General features: G+C 42.4%; 1 protein-coding gene across 3 annotated transcripts in view; it reads left to right on the top strand.

Moving 5' to 3' along the window:
• TRIM71 (tripartite motif containing 71) overlaps nt 1–20455 on the top strand; it is a 60436-nt gene extending 39981 nt beyond the window's left edge. For all 3 annotated transcript variants that reach the window (XM_068674469.1, XM_068674470.1, XM_068674468.1), the window contains exons 3-5: nt 1148–1315; nt 10993–11127; nt 13865–20455. In XM_068674469.1, coding sequence (XP_068530570.1) covers nt 1148–1315; nt 10993–11127; nt 13865–15316 — 1755 coding nt within the window. In that variant the 3' untranslated portion in view covers nt 15317–20455. The remainder of the gene's footprint in view (nt 1–1147; nt 1316–10992; nt 11128–13864) is intronic.
• Nucleotides 20456–22067: the final 1612 nt, after the last annotated feature.

Raw genomic sequence — 22067 nt, 5'->3', positions numbered from 1 at the left:
GGATGACAGCTGTGAGGAGACAGGCATATCGAATACTTGCCCGGGCTTTGTTCTACTCTTGCTGCCTTTTCTGAGGTAGACCTTAAATAGCTGGTGATGGAAATATTATTTGTACTGTAAGCTGCAAATAAGGCTCCGCAGTGGTTTTCTGACTCCTCTGTGGTAGCCTAGATTTTTCTAACATTATTTAAAGTCTTGCTCTTAGCTACGTACACTTTCTTAGAGACTTTCTTGTGTTGAAGTTTTGTGTTCCCTTACTTGCATCTTTGGAAACAAACCAGCTGATCTGTTTTCTTCTAAGAAAGCAGTTCCATGGAAGATGCTATTTTTGTGTGCTACTTCCCTCTACTGGATGGAATGGAAATTGTCACGGCTAGTGAATGGACCCAACTATTAGGCTGGGCTGATGCCTTGTGTAAGGCTTTCATTGTGAAGTGAAAATACTTTTCAAGTGCTTTGTGAGTAGAGTGGGATTTAGTTCTTACCCTGAGTTCCCCATAACACAAAAATGCTCTAGGCATGCTACTGTCTTGTCTTGTTCTCCTCCAACTCAAGCATCTCCAAGTATCACTAGTGTAGAAATACTGTGGCAGAGCAAAGGTTTTGTTGCTTTGCAGTTGGGAGTGGTAGGATTGAATTCTGCCTAATACTGTCGTTGCCCTAAATAAGCATAAGTGGTTTATGTGCTTTGAGAAAACGGGATGGTTCTCAGCATGCGTAATGTTTCCACTGGGAGGGGGAAAGGTGGGGATGCTCTATTTATTCTCCATCACAGTGATTATTGTGACCCACTTCAGAGAATGTAGTGTTGTGTACGCAGGAAAAGTCTTCATCTGAAACTTGCCATAGATGACATCTCCAATCTGTAAGTGTTGGCAGATGGCTTCCGTTCTTAAGAGGAGCTGATGTGGACATTCTTCCTAGTATTGTATTGCAAAGAAAACAATGACACTTCCATCTAACTGTTAAAGTACAATTTGGAGCTTACTAGGAGGGATTGCTCTTCCTCTGTGGAGAAACTATTGTGAAGTCTTTGCCCATTGCTACTGCCTTCAACCACCCTTTTTAAATTATCTGTTTTTTCCTGTCACTTTTTTTTTTGCCTTCAAGTCTTCACCAGACAATGATACAGGTTTTTCTCTTCTAGGTACTGCATTTCTACTGTGATACTTGCTCTGTCCCCATATGTCGGGAATGTACCATGGGACGACATGTGGGTCACAGCTTTATCTACCTCCAAGATGCTCTTCAGGACTCCAGGACTCTTACCATCCAGCTCCTGGCAGATGCTCAGCAAGGACGACAGGCTATTCAGGTAAGATACTCCCAACTGAAGTGCTTAATTTTTCTCTTCTTTTCCCCCACAGCTTTTTCTTTACAGGGCAAGGTGTCAGGCAAAAAGCTCTCTGCTTCTTCTGTCAGTCTTCTCACCCCTTCTGTTCTCCCAGAACTGACAGAAGTTGCTGTGTAGGTGAAAAGAGTGCTGTTATGAATTTTGCATTCTTGCAGCGTAATCCTGTCATGCAAATCATAACATATATGAAGATCTGTCCAAACACACTTGAGCATGAAGCATTTTGAACCAAGTTCTGATCTTATGTAGCAGTGCTGAACACGTTTTTGTTTTTACAGTTGAGGCTTATTTTCACATGTCTGTCTTGTCTGTACAGCATCTGTACTGAAGCCACCTATAAGTCTGGTCATGCGTGTTCAGTGTTGCCACCAAATGTAAAATCAGCTGTTTGGATTAGTGTGGGACTTCTAATCTGCCTGGGGAAGGGGTTGGTTGTCTCCATACAAGGATTGCTCTGACTACACAGGTGCATGCTGCATCCTACCTTGGCTATTCTACAATGCAAATACAAATACTGAGTGAGAACAGAAAGAAAGTAGCACAGTGCTTCAATCTACAGAAGGAATTTACACAGGGAATTAACCTGCTGAGGATATGTAGATAATTAACTTGTGCTGAGTGTAGTATCTAGTACTAAACTTTGTAATACTGCCAGTAGTTTTCTTTGCATGAAGAGGCTTTGGACAGGCAAGGCATGGTGCAGAGCTCCTCTGCACTACTACCATCTAGTTCTGTCAGCCTTAAATGCTTTAAATTTGAGCTGGATACTCAACACTTCTATGTGAGACTTAACCATTTTGAGTAAACACTAGCAGAAGGAAGCAAGCATTCCCAACTGGATGTGCTTTCCTTGCAAATACATGGTACAGGAAAAAGCTTTCCATTCATCACTGCTTATTTCCAGTAGATGAGTATTTGGGCGGGTCTTTTAAATTTTCTTACGAAATCTGTTAAATCTCATCCTCTGAAGGGAGTGGTTGCTGCTAGTAGTGGTGTTTCCTAGCTCTTTTCTTGTGGTACTACAGAATTCCTGTGTACTCTGGGCAGGTGTAGGACTTGTGTCTAGAGGGCTGGCTGCTCGGAAGTTGGGATCCCTTTCTGTGATGTGAGGTGATAACTTCCTGCCTTGCTTATAAGTGAGAATAAACCCAAAGTTTTAGCCTGACATATAGCTATAACCTTTTCTAGGTAAACTCATTTAGTGGATCAGGAGCAGCTAAACTTTCTCATTTGCACCTGTGGAATGAAATAAGTATTGTGATGATATATCGATTTTTAAAATGTTGATACCTCCCTTCAATTTATGGTGTTAACAGCTTGCATACACCAGAACAACAAACACAAAAGTTTTGGAACTGAATGACTAATTTAAAACTGCATGTCAACACAGAATCCTGCAAACCTTACCTTCCAAGACTTGCTTTAAATTGAATTGTAGGGCTCTTCAGCAGAATCCATACTGAAACATTTAGCATGTCCCCAGAATGAGCAAGAAGGAAGGGATTATACTAGTTTAAAGAACCTCAGTAGTGCAGTGTTTTAAATTTCTCCAGGCTGTCCTGGACAAGGGCTTGTCTGTTAGTAATTAAATTACTGCTTTTGACCTCCCGGGCTCTTAATCATTTAACTGGTCTGGATAAATCATCTAAGTAGTGACTGTCTCTTGGAGTACACACTAGCAGAATAACACTGAGTACCACTCTGCTAGTATTGCGGGCACGCTGTTGTGCCTCCTTGCTTCCTACTGGGTTTACTCTCCTCCTTCTAGTTCTCTTCTGGCTTTTCTACTGGAGGCTTCTGCTATTGTGGTGAGCTGACTGCTTTATGATGGCACGGGTAAAGGGTGGGTGGCACTGATGCTGCTCATGTAACTCAAGCAAATAGCTCCATTGAATTATGCTTGTCTAGTTTTGCCGTGGTCCAGATACTGTCCATGCAGGTTAAGAGGCATCTTGGAAGTGCTAACTAGTCTATTTTTATGAAAAATTCTGTAAAATAAACTCAGTTTTTCAAGAACTGACTTATCAATGCAGTGGTTCTTTTAATCTGGACCACTCTACAGAAACGGGTAGTGAGTGAGCAGATCTGTGATGAAGTTGAGGTAGTAATCTGTGAGTGAATGTGGGAAGACTACAACTCTGGTATTGCTACCTAAGCAACAGCAGCAGCAAATAGAACTGACACGGTTGAAAGCAGAGGTGTCTGACTTAAAGGTTGGTGCAGTGAGCCTGCTACACAAGGCAATTTTTATAGAGCAGAGCTTTCCTTGTTCTTGGGACAGCAGGACTGCGAAGCTATGTGTTTATCCCAGGGAGGAGACAGCGTGTCAGCATGAATTTAGGACAAACCCTGAATGAACTAGACTCTAAATTAAAATAAATTGGCTTGAATGCTTTTTCCTAAAGCTTGGAAGCAGTCTGTAGAACTAAATGCCAATATAAGCTGCAATATGAGGAACAGCCTGGTGTTCGAAGGGAGGTTGAAAAGTAATATGGTGCACTAACACTTCTTAGCGGGATTGTTTCATAATGCTGTATTAGTAACTTTCCTAATAGGCTAGGAAAGCGATACCTCTTGGACATGCAATGTTGGGGATGGATGAAGAGGGGTGGCTGGGAGGAAAGGGAAAAAGGTGGACTCCGAAGGGCCTTGCAGGAGAGGGGAAATCAAGCCAGGAGTCAACTGGCTGGAGAGTATCTGGTTAACCAAAGTTGAAGGCTTTTAGGAAGAAATGTTTATTTAAACTCTTCCTGTGGCTTTGGAGGAAAGATTGTTTTTCAGACTTGGGGGGGTGGGGTGGGGGGAATTGCTGTGCGTTAGGATACATTTCAGGACTGACTGACCAGATCAAGCTTCAGTGAATCAAGATGCTGAAAAGCACAAACCTGACTCCTCAAAGGATTCAAATTCCCCCCAAAACAAGTAGAAAGTCTGGCAACACGAGGCTTGTTTTTTTTTCCCCCCCTTATTCATTCTGCAGCAAAGGAAAGCTGCTCGCCTGGTGCTGCCCCGCTCCTGGCTTGGAGCGTACATTTCTAAGCCCATCCCCAACACAAGAACTTGTGCATGTGTAGCTGAGTGGTGAGCTGATCCAGCGGAGAGGGTAACCTTTCGGTAGGATTACTCTTTTGGCTGAGTCAGCTCCCTAGGCTGCTTCACTACAGTGCTACAGGGACTGATGATGCCAGGAGCAGAGCAGAACCCCCCCAGCCCTGTTGCTTGTAGGACTCTTTCTGAGCAGGCTTATCTCATCACAAAGCTATCCTCCTTGCGGAGATAATTTTCTAGCATTTTCAGTGACTTGATTCATATAAGGGTCCGAAAGCCCCGGTTGACATCAGATTAATGGGGTGGGGGTGTCACACGGGACTGTTCCCTTTTGATACCCGTCAGCTTGTCCCGCTGACTTGCTTTTACCTTATCAGAGTGCACACTTAGCAGTCTTCTTTCAGAATTTTTTCCAAGGAGTGGGCCACAAACTGAACGTAAATCTGTTATGATGATAGATAGATGGCTTCTTCAAAATGTCATGTTCTTAAAATACATCTATACATGTGTAACTGTATATATGTATATGTATGTGTGTGTAATTTAATGCACTTGAGGAGTAACAGTAAAGCATTGAGTGCTTGCTTCTGTTTAGGGTTAATTTCCAGGTGAACATGGTAAAATACGGTTTGATCTCTGTATGCCAGCTGTCTTAAAAATAGCTTTGTTTTTTAAACTATCTCAGCCTACAGCTGTGTTTGTTGGGGTGTTTGGCAATGGCTTCATTTAAATGTGGAAGCCTGCCGTGGGACTGGTCATTAGCAGAGCATGGAAAGAAGTGACTTGCTTTCCAGCATCAAATGTTTAAGCTTTGGTAAGGAGGGCCAGCCAGTAAGGCAGTGCCTCTTCTTGCAGAAATAAACTGGTATGAAGTAGATCAGCTGGACCTTGAGCACCTTCCCTCTGGAGAAGGGGGGAGAGAGGTAACCAGGAAATTTGGTCCTCCAGAGGAGGAAGCTGATCTGTTGTCCTGAGCCTCTGGAGCTTCCCTGTGGGTTCCCATATGGAATCTGTGCTGCTGCCGGGAGGCCGATAGCTGAGAGGGATGGCACTGCTGTGCTGCAAAGCATCCTTCTGGTGTTGTCACACTGAGTAAGCTCAAACGCCCCAGTGCATGGCTTTGAAGTCAGGCTTGCCGGATGGAGAATCTAAAAATGAAGCCTAGCAAACAAAACAGAAAAGCACAATTGACTCTTTCCAACAGCCCAGATGAAAGGAAATATAAAGCAGAATACAGTTTCACAAATGGTCAGTTAAGTCCTTAACGTAAATCTAGCCTTTCTATCAAGAGCCTGAATTTCTATAGGTACTTCTAATTAGATCATGCCCTATTTTAGTGAATTTCTTAGTTTTATATACAAGTAGATAATTACCTAGGAAGACAGCAGATTTTCACACTTCAAGTCCATGGTACTTTACACTGTAAGTCCGTGCTACTGCTCTACCTTTAAAGTTTAGGCAAAAATCACGTTCCTGCAGTACAAACCAAAGCGGTTTAATTTGTCTGCCATGAGCTAACCTCAGCAACGTGAGGCTGGAGCCCTCCCTGTGTCAAAGCTCTTTGAGATTCTATAACCAGTGTAAGTGAGAACATCTTAGTTTGTTCACACTTTTTATGGAAATCTTTTAAATTGGCCCAATGACTGATTTGTGCTGTGGCCATGCCAATATTACTTCAAAGCAACTGCAAAGCCTATTTATCTTCGTGTTCTTACTGTAGCTATATTTTATATAAGATCTCCAGTTAATTTCTCCAGTAGAGGAACAGTAGGAAGTTTACATCCAGTTCTTGATGGAGAAAGCTGGCTCTTATGGCCTAAGTAATTGGGGGAAAAAATCCTGTAAAACCAGCCCTCTATCTGCTTGTTCTCGCTTCCTTGTGGTAACAAAATATTTATGGGTGGGACACCCTTAGCATGTGGTAAAAGGGGGCTACCCTGGGATATACAGACTTCCCTAGTTTTTTATTTAAGTTGCTTTTAAAGTCTAGAGAGGGTTTGCCAGAATATCTCAAAGCTTTTCTTCCCAAGAAAAAAGCCCCTCCACCCCCATCCTTCTTAAGTAGGATAAACTTGCTCTTAAGTTCCTTAGTGTTTAAGGTTTAAGTCCTCCATATTGAGGTGGGAAGTGTGTATTTAAGGTTCTTTATCCCCTGTCTATGAAAGGACCTTTTAAACACTCATGCAAGCTTAGCGTTGATGGTTGGCAATTCAATCACCATAAACCGCCTTTACATGTTGCATGGTGTTGCCACAGTCGTGTTCTACACAGCGCAGTGTTGTACAGCAGTGCTCAAATAGAGAACTTTCTGAACTGATCGGATGCAACAATGTGCATCTGGATTATAAGCATCTGGATTATAAGGCTCTTCTGTGTGGTCTCTTTGATTAATTGTGTACTGTGTGAACCGAATTGTGAGTGTACCCAGATAATTAGGGTAGCAAGCTGTAGAAACTCATAGCGAGGGTTCTTACTGAGTGTTGCACACTTCTGGCCATAACTTGTATTTTTAAGGAAGTGGCACTACTGAAAACTCAAGCAGTGATTTCTAGAAAAATACTTCCAAATGTGTTATAGGAAAACTTAAGTTAAGCAAATATGAGATGCCAGAAGGCTTTTCGTTACCTTGAGGCTGTGGTTTCTGGTGGAACCAGCTCTTGATGTCCAAGAGAAGATAAATCTGGAGAACTGTTGAAAACTGAAAATGGCAAATCCTGCTTTGGGCCCCTCCATAGTCAGCCCAGATATCCAGAAATGCTATCAGGTTCTTAATACTACTTTGCTACTTCTGACTGTTGTAATGTCAGAACTGCAGTAGCAAGATCATTACTGGAAGCTTTTTGCAGGTTGTTAGATGTTAGCTGAAGGGGAGCTCACAGAGGTGTCCTAAAGGGCACCAGGGGTTCAAAACAACTCTGCTTTTGGCCTCTTATTCACAACAGGCTGGAGCATATAGAAACTAGCCAGGCACATCTGGGTTTCTAGTGGTCTTGCCCTGAAAAGGAATGGTTGAATTGGCATTCTGTATGCAGGTCTGGCACCCTGGCTGCCAGTGACACTTGACATGTTTGTGCAGAGCCAGGACTAATAAGATGCAAAATGCTGTATGAATTGATAGGTATTGCTACCTTGAACGTTCAATGGAGTTGTCTTTTTCAGCTTGTACAAAATAGCTGGAGATCATGAGACTTGTGCACTTAATAATCCTCATTAAATGCTCCGTAATCTGAAAGTACAGGTAATACTGCATGCCATTGTCCTCTTCTCCTGAAGTGTGTGTTCTGTGTTGCTTTTTGGGTAGGTTTATAGAGAAGAACAAGAAATTCTGAAATGGGCTGGTAACAGCATCCAGTGGTGGATGTTTGCTGGGTTGAATTGCATTCCATCATGAAAACATGATTGCCTGCCCCCTGGAACCTTGATTTGCAAGGCTTCCATTTGTTGTGGCTCTTAAACACACTCCACCATTACTTGAATTTTAATATGACAAATTGGAAGTACTAGTTTCAGTCTGAAGCTTGCAAGATACATTGCAAAGTCCTTTCCTTAATTTTATTTTAAGCAACACAAGACACTGGTGACATCCATAATAGAATGGGGAACATCTTGGTCATTTTCTGGCCCCTGGGCACTCACGTAAGTGCAAGCTGCAATTAGGCAATTTACTGTATCTACCAACAGCAGGAGCCACAGTAGTTGTTCCAGAATTTGTGATGGATAACTGAACTGGATGGTCTCCTAAACACAGTCCTTGTCTCCAGTTTCTGAAGCACATGAACTTGTTAACTATTGTGTTCACAAGCACTGGAATAATTATGCTAGGAAGCGTGGCATACAGGGTGCTCTTTAAAAGGATTTGTTGTAAAAAGATCATGTGCCTGACCAGAACGAGAAATGCTGCTTCTCAACGTTGTTCCCAACAAGTTGACCTGTCCAAGGACGAGTTCTGCATAAAAATACCTGCTAAACAAAAGAGGTTCATTGTGGAAGAGTTGTGATACCTTACAGTAATTAGTGTGAGGGATTTCCATGTAGTGAAGGCTCTCAAAAGTTATCCTTAAAGCTTCCAGTTCCTGCTTCAGGCAGGTAATTTGCCCATTGCTGTTCTCCCACATACTGCTGCCTGCTGCCCTGCTTGCTGGTTAGCCTTCCCAGGCTGTTGCAGCCTGTTTGGGTAGAGTGTTATGGGATCATGTGAATTTTCTAAAGCTTTGTTAATGTTCCGGTCAATGCTAAAGCTGTAGCATTGTAGCATCTTTGCCATCCTTAGCTGCTTTGAACTGTTTAGGCTCAGGCTAATAACAAATCCACGTGCCATGAGTTGTTGGTAGACAATTTAAAGCTATAGAGTGCAGTTCTTGCAGAAGGCATTGTGAGGATGCTTTGCCAAACTGTAACTGGTTCCTATGGATGAAAAATAAGCATCTCCTATTGTGATGGAGTTCATGAGTGGTTTTGGTAAAGAACTGAGAATAGTTGAGATTCTTCATGCCTTATAGCTAATTGCAATGTGCACACAGCTCAGTCCTAATGGGTACTGCTGTACAAAAAGCTCAAATTCAACTAAGACTTATCTGCTATCAGAAATACTTACTAGAATTAGAATATGAATGGATAACATTTTCCTATTGCTTACATTCTTAAAGATATATCCCCATCTCTTAGCAAGAGGAGGGTATCTGCTGTTCTTGACAGGACTAAGTCTGCTTTGGAAGAAATAAGTTTCCTGACAGTAAAAGCTGGTTCTGTATTTAAATGGTAAAGCAGAGGTGATATGGAGGCACTGTAATTCTTGCACGTGGACTTTCTCAGCTAGGACTGAGACTTACTGGCTCTTTATGAAGTCCTAGTCTGGGGGCAGTTGTGAAATGTCTGCTTTGCAATTGTTGTAACAAGATTTTCGTCCTTTCTGTGGACTTGAAGTGGTGAATTGAATTTGTCTGCTAGCTTTGTGTGAAGGCATGTCGGGTCTGGGTGGAGTGGGATGTTCAGGCTGTCCCTTCTAATTTGGAGGAAAAAAAAAGTTGGGGATTCTAACCTGGAGCTAGCTGCATGAAGGCAGAACAGCTGAGGCATGCTTCTCTTCCTGAGCCCTGTCCTGCAGAGGAGCTGTAGAGTAGCATTCACATCTTCCTCTACCAGATTGCAAGAGACTCCTCATTAAAGATCAGAACCGTTGTCTTCTTGCTTTTCTTACGCTTGTCTATTTCATCTTTTCTCTAAGGGCTAATGACTTGATAAAGTTAGTCTTCATTTTCCTTGCAGTTCTGTATTCCTACATGACCTGGAAACATACACTTAATTCTGTAACTCAAACTTGCTCTAGAGTAACTACCTGGAATGAGGAAACACTTATTTTTGTTTGACAGGTAATACTCCTATTGTTGGTGTAAATTAGATGCTGTTAATTTGCCAGTTCAGACTCTGAAAATACCAGTAACTCTGCTGTACATAAAGGATAGCAAAAAGCCCTGCCTAACTTTATAGGCAAAGCTGGAACCAGGTAGTTCATGGATTATCATATCTGCTTAATTCTGAAAGTGCCTGTGGACTGATCAAACTGAAGATATTTTCTGTAAGACCCTAGAAGTGAAGCCCTTAAATTACATTTGTTCTTTATCAACCATCAAGACTGCATTTCAGAAGGTATCTTGAGCAACACTACACACAAAGTTCAACTTAAAAATTTTTCTTCCAGAGCTTTCCCTTGCCACCTAGTCTGAAATAGCTTAGGGAAGTTCTGAGATGTACCAGTCTTTCAAACCAAAGTGAGGAAAAGGAATCAAAATCTACCAGAAAAATTCTGTATTCAAAAACAAATATTCATGGATGTTTCCATGGCTTTCAGTATGCAGTGTGGAAAATGAAGTTGAATTTTCTCATCTGCCAACAAGTAAAATTTTTCCTTGTGAAGCTGTCAGTGGTGTGTATTGTTGGTAGGATGTTGGATTTTTTGTGTATGTCAATGTTAACATCTTTATCAGTAACATGGATGGTGGGGTTGAGTGCTACCTCAGCATCTTTGACACCAAGCTTTGAGGTGCAGTTGACACCCTGGAGGGAAGGGATCCCATCCAGAAGGACCTGGACAGGCTTGAGAGGGTGGCCCTGTGTGAGCTTCATAAGGTTCAACAAGGCCAAGTGCAAGGTCCCGCACCAGGGTCAGGGCAATCCCAAGTACAAATACAGGCTGGGTGGAGAGTGGATTTGGGGGTGTCGGTTGATGAGAAGCTCAACATGAGCCAGCAACGTGTACTTGCAGCCCGGAAAGCCAACCATATCCTGGGCTGCACCAAAAGAAGCATGGCCAGCAGGTCAAGGGAGGGGATTCTCCCCCTCCACTCTGTTCCTGTGAGACCCCACCTGGAGCCCCGTGTTCAGCTCTGGGGCCCCCAGCACAAGAAGGACATGGAGGCTAATAAACTTATTAAAAGAATAAAATCATGTCTGTTTTCAGGCTTTGAAGTACAAAATGGGTGAAGGCCTGGTAAAACCTTAGAAATGTCACTTCGTGCCTTCTCTTGAAGGTGTAGTTAAATGTCTGTTTTTACAGGTTTGGTTGATCCCGAAATGTGTCTTTTTCTTTCCAGTTGAGTATTGAACAGGCCCAGGCGGTGGCAGAGCAAGTTGAGATGAAAGCTAAGGTGGTACAGTCTGAAGTCAAAGCAGTGACAACTAGACACAAGAAGGCCTTGGAAGAGCGAGAGTGCGAGCTGCTCTGGAAGGTAAGTACTTAAACATTCGTGCTTCGTACACTTGAAATTGAAAATGTGTTCTTTAACAGCACAGGGCTAGATTCAAATGTCTTTCCTCGGAACACTGAATTGAAATACCACTTCAATTGAAATACTGTTTTCTAGGAAGCAGGATGCTGGATTCTGGCCCTGGTTGATTTTGTTTTGGAAGTATCTTTGCATCACAAACTAGTTTTTGGTAGGGACTACTATATCCTGAGGCAAGCTCAGCATCACAAGTAAGGTGGGCGCTCCCCCTGCTGGCTCAGCAGCAATACATCACATCTCCAGTGCTGAATGATGAAGAGAATGTCCACGTTTTGTTTAATGAATATCTCTTTAAAACCTAAAATGTTCCCGTATAACTATGTATGTAGTATACGGGTGTTCTTATAGAAGGATCCACTTCTCATACACAAAGGAAAGGAGTAAAGCTGTATATGCTGTGTCCTTAGAAACAAATCAGTATAAATCTGGCAAGACTAGCTTTCTCGACACACCCAGGAACTTGCTTTATTCTATAAAAAGTGTAGTTGCCTTTTCTGATTAGTGAAATGAAGTAATATGGCAGGGTTTTGGGTTTTTACTAGCAGAATGAAAATATTTCCCAGCAGCAGTATCTGCACTCAAGTACTTTCAGTAATCTCAAACTCCTGCATTTGCTTCAGCTGTGATAAATGTGCAGGGTGGGGAAACACAATGGGGGAAGTATCCAGAAAGGTAATTTAATGGTCACGTTTTTTTAGTGTCTAGCAGTGGTCTTTTGAGACCTAATGCAGAACTGAGCAGAAATGCACTCTTTTTGCTGTTGGCTTAGCTCTTTTAGATCAACCAGTCAAATGGACTCTTCTGTGACCACAAGATTGCTGAAATTGGTATAGGGGAAGGAGCAAAAATGCATGGTAAAGGTGAGAAAGCTTACAAGTAAATTTCAAGTGCTCCTGTAAACCTGCAGGTGCACTGGATGAAGTATAGAGGGGAAAAAAAAGGTTGTGTGCCCACTACCCTTATTAAAGGCCAGGATGGCCTGTACACATGGTTGAGGCACTGGATGTCAAGAGGCAGTACCATTCTGCTAAATTATTCCTGCCCTGCCTCTTCTCATGAAATGGAATGGAACAGTAATTTTCTGGTTTAATCTGTTGCTGTAGATACAGTGAGTAATCTCTTAAAGTAGAGGTTTGTGTTTTTATAGTTCTCTTGGTTTTAGACATTCTTATAAGAACAAACTTGATAGTTACTGTTTGAAGGCTGCTTTCTTGAGGTACTTGGAATGAGGGAGAAGTTCACTTTCCACCGTTGGCCTTGCCCAAGAAACTTTGGCAGCCTTTTCTTCTGAGGTATTACTAGTACAGAAGCAAGAATTTGTATCCCAGCATAGGTGCATTTAAAAAAAAAAAAAGCCCATACTGAGAACAAGTTTTCTTCAAGTTATAAAACTGTTTCATTTTCATGAAGGAAAAAATGGGTCTTGATTGCATACTGGTGTGAGAAATGATTCTAGCATAAAAGAAAAAGCAGAATGCATGTTTAGGCCTGATGTGAGGAGTGCTAGTGAATAATTTTGGGTACTAAAGCTGAGGTCAAAGTACTCATGACTGGTAATCTTTTGGAAACTGGTGACTTCAATGAGATATTGGAGGAAGCATGTTTGATACTTGTTTGGAAGCAGTTGTGTAAAAATATCCCTTAATTTTAAATGAAATGGCGTGTTTGTACATCTGTTAACTGCTCACTTTGTGAAGTCTGAAGACTCGGTTATAAACTGTGACTTGTCCCTCACCAAAATACATCGGTATTGTTCTGCAGCCACACAAGTATCAGGCATAAAGAAATGCATTTTAACAACAACAAAGCGATTAATTAAATTTACAAAGCAGGTGTATTTTTCCAGTTGTCAAAAGTGATTTTGACAAGTAAAGACAAACATGGGTATATTTTTAAAAACAAAACAGAACTATTGTTGGTTGAGCTTCCAGCCCTAGAAGGGGCTGGCAGCAACTGTCTGTCCTTTGAAGTGACATTATGGCATCCTGTTGTAAAATAGTAGCTCAGCATGACTGCCAGTATTTGTAAGAAAATATCAAAATAACTGGATCCTAAAAGGTCCTGGAGATAGGTGTCTGGTAGTATCCAGTCCCACGAAAACAGTTTGGGCAGGCAAGGGAACGAGGAGAGCCCATATCCATTGGCTGATGCCAACTCAGCATCAGCCTTGTGTGCTAACAGCCCACCCTCTGAAATTCTTCTCTATTCTCCTCTTAGAGATGCTTTGGACTCTGCTCTTTGAGAGCTGCAGTAACTTTAGTCTTTAGAGTCTAAATAAGATGTGCCTTCTGATGATCTGTCAAGTACCTTGCAGGTAGGGGGTAGAGTAGCTTTTAAGGAAGCAAGTCATTATTAGCTACTAAACAAGTGAATCTTTCAAGTAGAACAAATAAAATACTGATGCGGCAGTTCCACAGAGCAAGAATGTGTGATTTTTTTGTTTTAACTGGAGGACTGGAGAAAATCTGAATTTGGATAAATAGTTGCTTTTCCTCACTTGTGTTCTCTATGCCATAGTTTCTAAAGGCTTGTTTTACAGTTTATCTTATCACGTCCTGTGTCAGCATCCTGCAATAACTACGTAACTGTTTATGTAGAAGGAACATTAGGAAGTGTTTGGGTGTCACGGGTTGTCTTTCCCTGATAAGTGTGCTTTTCTTCCCCCTTCCTCTCCCCCAAGGTGGAAAAGATTCGTCAAGTCAAGGCTAAGTCACTCTACCTGCAAGTTGAAAAGTTACGTCAGAACCTAAATAAGCTGGACAACACCATTAGTGCTGTTCAGCAGGTCCTGGAGGAAGGTCGTACCATGGATATTCTTCTGGCCCGGGACCGTATGCTGGCTCAGGTGCAGGAGCTGAAGAATGTGAGGGGCCTTCTCCAGCCCCAGGAGGATGACAGGATCATGTTCACGCCCCCTGACCAGGCCTTGTATATGGCCATTAAATCAATGGGTTTTGTTAGCAGTGGGGCTTTTGCTCCTCTGACCAAAGCCACTGGGGAAGGCCTCAAGCGCGCGCTGCAGGGCAAGGTGGCCTCTTTCACAGTGATAGGCTATGACCACGATGGTGAGCCTCGCCTTTCAGGAGGCGACATGATCTCTGCAGTGGTGATGGGTCCAGATGGAAACCTTTTTGGGGCAGACGTCAGCGATCAACAGAACGGGACCTACCTGGTCAGCTACCGTCCACAGCTAGAGGGAGAGCACCTGGTGTCCGTGATGATGTGCAACCAACACATTGAGAACAGTCCCTTCAAGGTCATGGTGAAATCTGGGCGCAGCTACATCGGTATCGGGCTGCCTGGGCTCTCGTTTGGCAGCGAGGGAGATAGCGACGGCAAGCTCTGCCGCCCCTGGGGGGTTAGCGTAGACAAAGAAGGCTACATCATTGTGGCTGACCGCAGCAATAACCGCATCCAGGTGTTCAAGCCATGCGGGACTTTCCACCACAAGTTCGGCACGCTGGGCTCCCGGCCCGGCCAGTTCGATCGTCCCGCTGGTGTGGCCTGTGACATCTCACGTAGGATCGTCGTGGCTGACAAGGACAATCATCGCATCCAGATCTTCACCTTCGAAGGGCAGTTCATCCTGAAGTTTGGGGAGAAAGGAACGAAGAATGGGCAATTCAATTACCCGTGGGATGTGGCCGTCAACGCAGAGGGCAAAATCCTGGTCTCTGACACGAGGAACCACCGCGTTCAGCTGTTCGGGCCCGATGGTGCGTTTCTTAACAAGTATGGCTTTGAAGGGGCACTCTGGAAGCACTTTGATTCCCCCAGAGGTGTGACTTTCAATCACGAGGGCCACTTGGTCGTGACAGACTTCAACAACCATCGCCTGCTGGTCATCCACGCCGATTGCCAGTCAGCACGCTTCCTGGGCTCGGAGGGCAGCGGCAACGGGCAGTTCCTGCGCCCGCAGGGAGTGGCGGTGGATCAAGAGGGGCGCATCATTGTGGCCGATTCCAGGAACCACCGGGTGCAGATATTTGAGTCCAATGGTAGCTTTTTATGCAAGTTTGGCACTCAGGGAAGCGGCTTTGGTCAGATGGACCGTCCTTCAGGTATAGCCGTCACCCCTGATGGCATGATTGTTGTGGTCGACTTTGGAAACAATCGAATTCTCGTCTTCTAATCTGTGTTTGAATTAGGAAGAAACTGTCTCAGGGAAATTCTTCTAAGAGAAAATGAAAAAATACAACGTTGATTCAAACCTACCTCATCTTTAATTTTTTTACAGATGAATGTACTTATCTTTTCTGCAGGGAGTGAGCCTGTAAAGTTAAATTCTATCTACCTCATTGTCCTCCCTTCCATCCCCAGTTTCTCTCCTCCTCCCCGCCCCAACACACTCACAGTTCAGAAAATTTTTACCTCTCCCCCCATGGGGTTTCATGCACAAACATGTGTTGCTGTGCACATTAGGTGGTTTGTGTGGTATATTCTGTAGGCTTAAGCCAAAAAGGCGCTATAAGTTTTTGTTTTTTTAATGGAGAAAATGGTAGTAGGTATTCGTAGAGAATTTGTGTTCTTGACCATACTGCAGTTCTGTGGGTGGGGACACGGGAGGGGGATTTTTTTTTTTGAATTGCTGCTGCAGCAGAGAACTTTTTCCTGTTCTCCTTTTTATACCTCAGTGTGTTTGATTTACTGGTGAGCACAGTGTCTTGTTCCCAGAGACTTTGAACGTTTTGTGGAAGTGAGTGGGATTTACTTGCCAGGAAGAGCAAGTTTGCATCTTTTTGGCATTTCTGTGTACTTTTTCTGAAACACAGTAATCCAACAGCACAAAGAGAAGCTGATGAAAATGCACAAAAATTCTTTTGAGTTGAAACCAAATTGTTCCTTCTAGTGGCTTAGTTCAGTTGTCAAAAAGCTTAGACAAAGCAAGGCTTCCTGTAGTGTAACCTGTCCTTGAGTTATTTCTTTTTATATCTTTTCATCTGAAAGTTTAGTATTAAAGTCTTTTCTGTTATCAGTATGTATGCCTAATCTGGATAAGAAGTTATGAGGAGCATTGAAACAGGGAAAATCAAGCCCTTGATTTAATTTTTTTTTTGTGAAATGACTAGCTTTTTCTTTTTTTTTTTTTTTTGGCCCTCCCCATAGGGAGACTTTAAGGGGGAAAAAAAGTTCAATGGATTTGTTAGAAGTGGTACCTATTTCCAAAAGTAAGAAATAAGCACAGCTTTGGAGATTCAGGGTGAGTTTTGGAAAAATCAAGTCTCTTGTGTTTAGAGGATTGCAATAACTATCAGTGGTGAAACTTTTTTTTCATCCTCTGGCTTTCCCAGGGAGCTGGACTGGAGTAGTCCAGAAGCTCTAATTCAGTATTTCAGGTGGGGTGAGCCTGTGGCTCCATGTAGCTCTTGCTACAGATCCAAATGAAAAGTTACTAGTTCCAGCCTAAGGCAAATTATATCAAGATGAAACTTTTTTTTTTTCCAGGGCAGTACCAAAGAATTCTGTGTAAAAAATAAACTAATGATCCTTAAAAGCTTGGAGGCAGGGCGAAATTAGCCCTTTCAGGGATATAAAAAAATGCTCTTTTGAGAAGCAGAAACTTTCTGGGACAATAGATATCTTTCTAATAAACGAGGGACTTTGAGGCCCTGGAAGTTCTAGTTCTATTCAAAATTTTCAATTCACATTTAGCTGTTAGTGCAGGTATGGTCTCTGGAGTTGTTGCTTTATCCTCTGGATGAGGCACTTAGTGGCAATGGTTAAAATTAGGGAGCAGAGGGCTTTTCTGTCACTCAGTGACGGAAGGATTCGTGTATCAGTAGTCTTTGCCTTGGAAATGCTATGGGATTTATATTACTGTTTGCAAGAGAAGATCTCTGAAACATAAACATGGTCAATGTCTGAAGGGCCTTTACCATCCTCTGCGGAAAGGGTTCATCCCTTTGCCAACTATCATGCACAAAAGTAACCTGAGATTGAAAGGCTCTTCATAAATTTGTGAGAAATCACAAGGTGCACTTTCCTTCTTGCTGCTTTTCCCCTCCAAGGAGTGTTAACTTTCTGGGTTTTGTAGAAATCCTGATGTGTTGCATATAGACTTCCTCCACTTAGAGGAGGCTTAAACTTAAAGGACCAGAAAGAAACAGACAAATTCAATGAGATGGCAAAACCTTTTAAAAGAAGGGTGAGGAAAACCACCTAAATTAAATAACTGTGCTGCCTTTCAGCCAAAGCCTCAAGGAAGCAAACTCTTCAAGGCAGTATGTTTCAGCTGGGCTTAATCTTAGGATAGCATGTTTTAAAAACAGTCTTCAAAAGGATAATCTTTTATACAGATGTCTGTCATTAAACTTGTGTGGCCACTCAACACGTGGGTATGAGAGAAACCTAGTTTACCTTCAGCTTCAAGTTCTACTTGTGTGCATGCCTCCCATCTTGGGGGTGGCCAACATTTATGGCAGATATCCGTGTTTGCTTTGTATTATTCAGCCCAAGAATTAATTGCAATTTTGGGCTGTGAAAAGTAATACCTGCAGGATCTAGATACCAAAGAAAATTGGTTTTAAAAGCTTTAATATTTAGTTTGCTGTGTCCTTGCATTTAACCTATCATGTCTTAATGAAAATGCCAGGTCTATCAATATCTTGACCTGAGTGGCTGTCGATGTTAGTGTGCTAGAAACGCTCTTTCGCTTTGATGCTTACTGGGTTCCTTCTCTGGGGCTGGGAGAAGGGAGTTGTTATCCAGGCCTTTGAAAAAGAAAAGGCTAAGCATGTGTTCAGCATTATTGAACAGAAATATTCTTGCCTTTTTCCAGCCCGCACTGTGTAGAAGGTGACAGACAAGTTGCCCTCTGCTGTTTGGTGTGGAGCCATTGCACAAACCGCCAGTCCAGCTCTGTCAGGGAGAATAACTAACTTTTAACTTGCTGTCCGCCTAATTCAGTGGACTTGCTCACAAACCATTAGGCCTCAAGCGTTTCACCTCATGTGTTGGGGAGCTTTTTTGTTTTAAAAACACTACTATTTAGCTACCCAAACTAATTCCTTAACTTTGTCACAGGTAGTGCTAAGCACACTTGGTCTCAGTGAAAAAGCAGTAGTGTAGCTTATAAAATGGAGTTTTATATGCAATGAAGATGAGTATCGATAATATACAAGTTCAATGCCAACATCAGACACTTTCTAAAAGTTCCTCATAGGGTAAGATGTAGCTAATGAACAAGATTCAAACCTTGTCCTGTTTTTTCCATACATGTTCTCATGCTATGAACTTTCTAAGGTTAATGGCCTGGTATAATATGTGGTAAAAGTGTACAAAGGGAAAAAAAGCAAGGCTTTGAAGCTTGATTGCAAACCAAACAAGCCTAAGTGTTCGGAGTAATCTTCTGAACCGGTGGAGATGATGGCCTGGAGAAGGGTAAGGTGAGCTTGTGCCTCTTTCTCTTAGCTCTAGCGTTGGCAGATGAGATGTGGGTAACAGACCTGTCTGCTAGAAATCCCAAAGGAATCTCACCACGCCAGGTTAAAACAGTGGCTCTCCGGCAAACTTTTTGCTTGACAATGTTATCAGCGGTCAGTTTGGCTGTTCCAGGCTTAGCCTATGAAACAATCTTGTCCCTTCTCAGTTAAGCAGGAACTTCAGCCCCAAACCACAGCAGACACAGTACTTGATAATGCAGGTCCTTCAGATAACTCACTCCTTTTATTTAGTACCTTTAAATAACTTGAAGCCCATAAACCCAAACTACAAAGATTTAGTGAATGATGACAACACCTGAAAACTAATGCGTATTGGGGCCAGACATAACCAAGTTGGGAGAAAGAAGAGCAAGGTACTTGGATGTGGCCTTCCCTTGTAATTGCAGGAAAATGGGCCCGGTCTGTTTTGTTACAGTTACACCAAAATTAATTTTGGAAGAGAGCAGGTTTATCGGCTTATCTGGCCATGTCTTTGATCATAAGATTTCTGTTCAGTTCTGGTTTAAAAGAAATTGTGCCAAAGTGTTTTGTTTATTTTTTTTAAAGGAGTGTAAGCCAAATGGTGCCAAAAGGTAAGAGGGTATTTAAAAATAGAGATATTTAGACACAGTTTGGAGCTGTATAAAAAATGAACACTGGTACTTGCGTTAGACAAATATTGTACCTTTGGTCTTTTGTCCTTGGGAGTTTGAAACCCAGTTTGTGGTACAAAATGCACAACTAAAGATGCCACTATCTATCTTTTCTCAAAGTTCTACCTCACTTTGCAGAAGTTAATCATCTACCTCAATTTAGCATCAGACAGGTTTGAGAAATAATTGAGAATCTGCCTGGGGGAAGGATTCATCCTGCTTTTTGGACAAGCATTTAACTGAAACAGATATTAAATGTGTACAATACGGTGGCTTGCTTTTGTTTTTTGTTTTTGTTTTTTTTTTCTGCCTGCCCATGGAAATACTAAGCTGCCCTTGCTAGAGAATCTGTAAATAAAACCAAATGTTCGTATACTTTGGCAAACAGGACTGAGATACCTGAAACACTTGAGTTTGATCCGTTTTCACTACGAAGTATGGAAATGTAACCTCCTTTCAGTATTATGACACTACTAGGCGACATACTTCATTTATTTGCAGTGTTCTTATGTCGATGAGACCTAAAGGTCTTCTCTCTACAAGAGAAACTTTTATGCATGCCTACGAGTATGTCCTGTTCCTGTGTGGAAAGACTAACGTTATGATTGCTGTAAACACAATGCTGTACCAAATGCTTGAAGGGAATAAGATACTGATTTTCTTGACTTGGTGATTGTATTAGTAGCTTTCTTGACACAATGGGATTTTTTCCACCATGACAAAGCAACCAAGTTCCTATTCCTGGAGGGCGGTTTAAGTTCAGATATTCTCAGGAGAGGCAATTTAAAACCAGTGTGTTGGGTTTTTACACAACTCTAATGGCGACACACAACGTGCCCCTTGTTTTACCTGTGGAGTAAAGTTGCAGAAGCACATTTTCAGATCACTGTATTGAAAGATCTTTGTTCCTCCCCTGCTCACGTTCGGGGGTGACAGAAGCGGGTACAGAGACTCCCTAATAACGATAGGCTGTGTTGGGTTTGGTAAATGTTATGGTGGAAAATGTACATTGATGTCTCTAAGTGATCTTACGGGTTAACAAGCCAGAGTGGCATCTTTTTTCCATCATTGTTTAACCAATAATGGTTCTAAAAATGCTTTGTGTACCTGCATGGTCTTAGACCTTCTATTAAATGATTGTATCAACTTACAAACTCAGGTAGATAATTTTTTAAGCTCTTTTCATGGAGCCTTACTGACTGAATGTTAAGTGTCTGTGTAGTGACGTAGTTAAGTAACTTCCTTTTGAGCTACCAGACTAGTTTAAAAAAAAAAAAAGTCCTTTTATAGGTTTGTAGAGAACTTTTCAGACGATGTAGTAGTTTTTTCCTTCAGAGGGAGAGATGTCTGTTTCTGGGTTTTGTTTTTAGTTTCTTTTCTAAAACGACTGAAGCTTTTAACTAGGTTGTAAGGTGTGGTTAGTCACCGAAGTTGGTGGGGGTATCTTACTGTACGTGACTCTTGTTCGTGCTGTGCATTACCTGTCAAGTGCTGCTGGGTTGGCGCAGCGAGGGTGTCAAACGCGTGCCTGCAGTGTGAGGAGCTCTGGCCTTGCTCAAGTAGAAATTGGAAGCCTGTGACAAAATGGAGGTCGTGCACTTGAAACCGGTGCGACAAACTTGCATTTTCTGCCCTCATTTAATTCATTACTAGTGTATAACTGGTATTGCCTCGATGCAGGCTCACATCAGGATCCAGAATGATTTTGTCAGCCCGTGGATGTTGGGCATCCTGAGACAATTGGGTTTGTGGTTTCCCGTTCTGCTGCAGTTGTTTCTCTTAAGCGATTAATCATGCTGCTCTCCTAATAATAATAAAAATGTCTCAGCAGGACAGACAGTGCTTTGCTTTTAATGAGCTGCTCAGAGCTTCTGTATCTAATTGATAATGAAACAGGCTGTGACAAGAGCTGCCATGCTCCGGGAAGGGCATCACATTTCTACTTGGACAAAAAGCAACATTCCTGGCTGGGGGATGTTGAGTACTGCGGCGAGGCAAGCACGACAGGTTATGTGCAAACTTCTATGTAGAGTAAGCGAGCAAAATGTTAGAACTCTTTTTGTGTTAATGGAGGCTTCTGAATGTATCTCTGTGGTCCATAGGGAAGGCTGAAGGATGTAGCAAGGAGATGATGTATCAGCTACTGGCAGCCTTAAAACAAAGTCAGTGTCTCTCTGGACTTTAAAATGTTCCTATGCAGTTTATTTTATTTTTGTTTAATCAAATAAATGTGATGAGTTTTTTCATGGCAAACTTGTCTGTGTTTTATTCTGCATTAATCAACCACAGTCTTCTCTTCTCCCAGGCTGTAAAAAGTGCTGCTATCAACTGGAGACAGCCAGGTTCAAATTCTGGAAACTTACTTAAACTTACAGGTGCCTGAGTGGAAAGGGGAGGAGAAATTAGGTGCTAAGGGGACAGGGTGGGCTTTTTGTTTGTGTTCCTGAAAGGTTCTGATGTGTTGCCAGCTTCTTATTTGTCTGGTCTATTAAAGACCAGTCTCGACAGAAGGAAAGGTTCCAGAATTAAGGTCACTGCCTGACTTCCCAGTGTGGAAAGAAGCGGAGGTAGATCCTAGTCTCCTAAAGTACTGACTTGAAAATACCTTCGAGCTGAAATGCTTTCTGCTCAGAGCTGCATACATCTCTAGGACTGCTCAGCAGTGCCTTGGGCTCCAGCCTCTTGCTCTGACCAGGCCCTCCCTCTGCAGCTGGCACCATGATGGGCACAAAGATCACAGCAAGCTGGCAGAGGAGGAAAAGGCTGACAGGTGAGTTTGAGAGTTTGAAAATGACCAGTGGCAGAGAAA

The sequence above is a fragment of the Anas acuta genome, chromosome 2 (assembly GCF_963932015.1).
Source record: "Anas acuta chromosome 2, bAnaAcu1.1, whole genome shotgun sequence".
Classification (NCBI taxonomy): domain Eukaryota; kingdom Metazoa; phylum Chordata; class Aves; order Anseriformes; family Anatidae; genus Anas; species Anas acuta.
The sequence above is the reverse complement of the archived record's forward strand: the minus strand, read 5'-3'. Positions and strand labels throughout refer to the sequence as shown.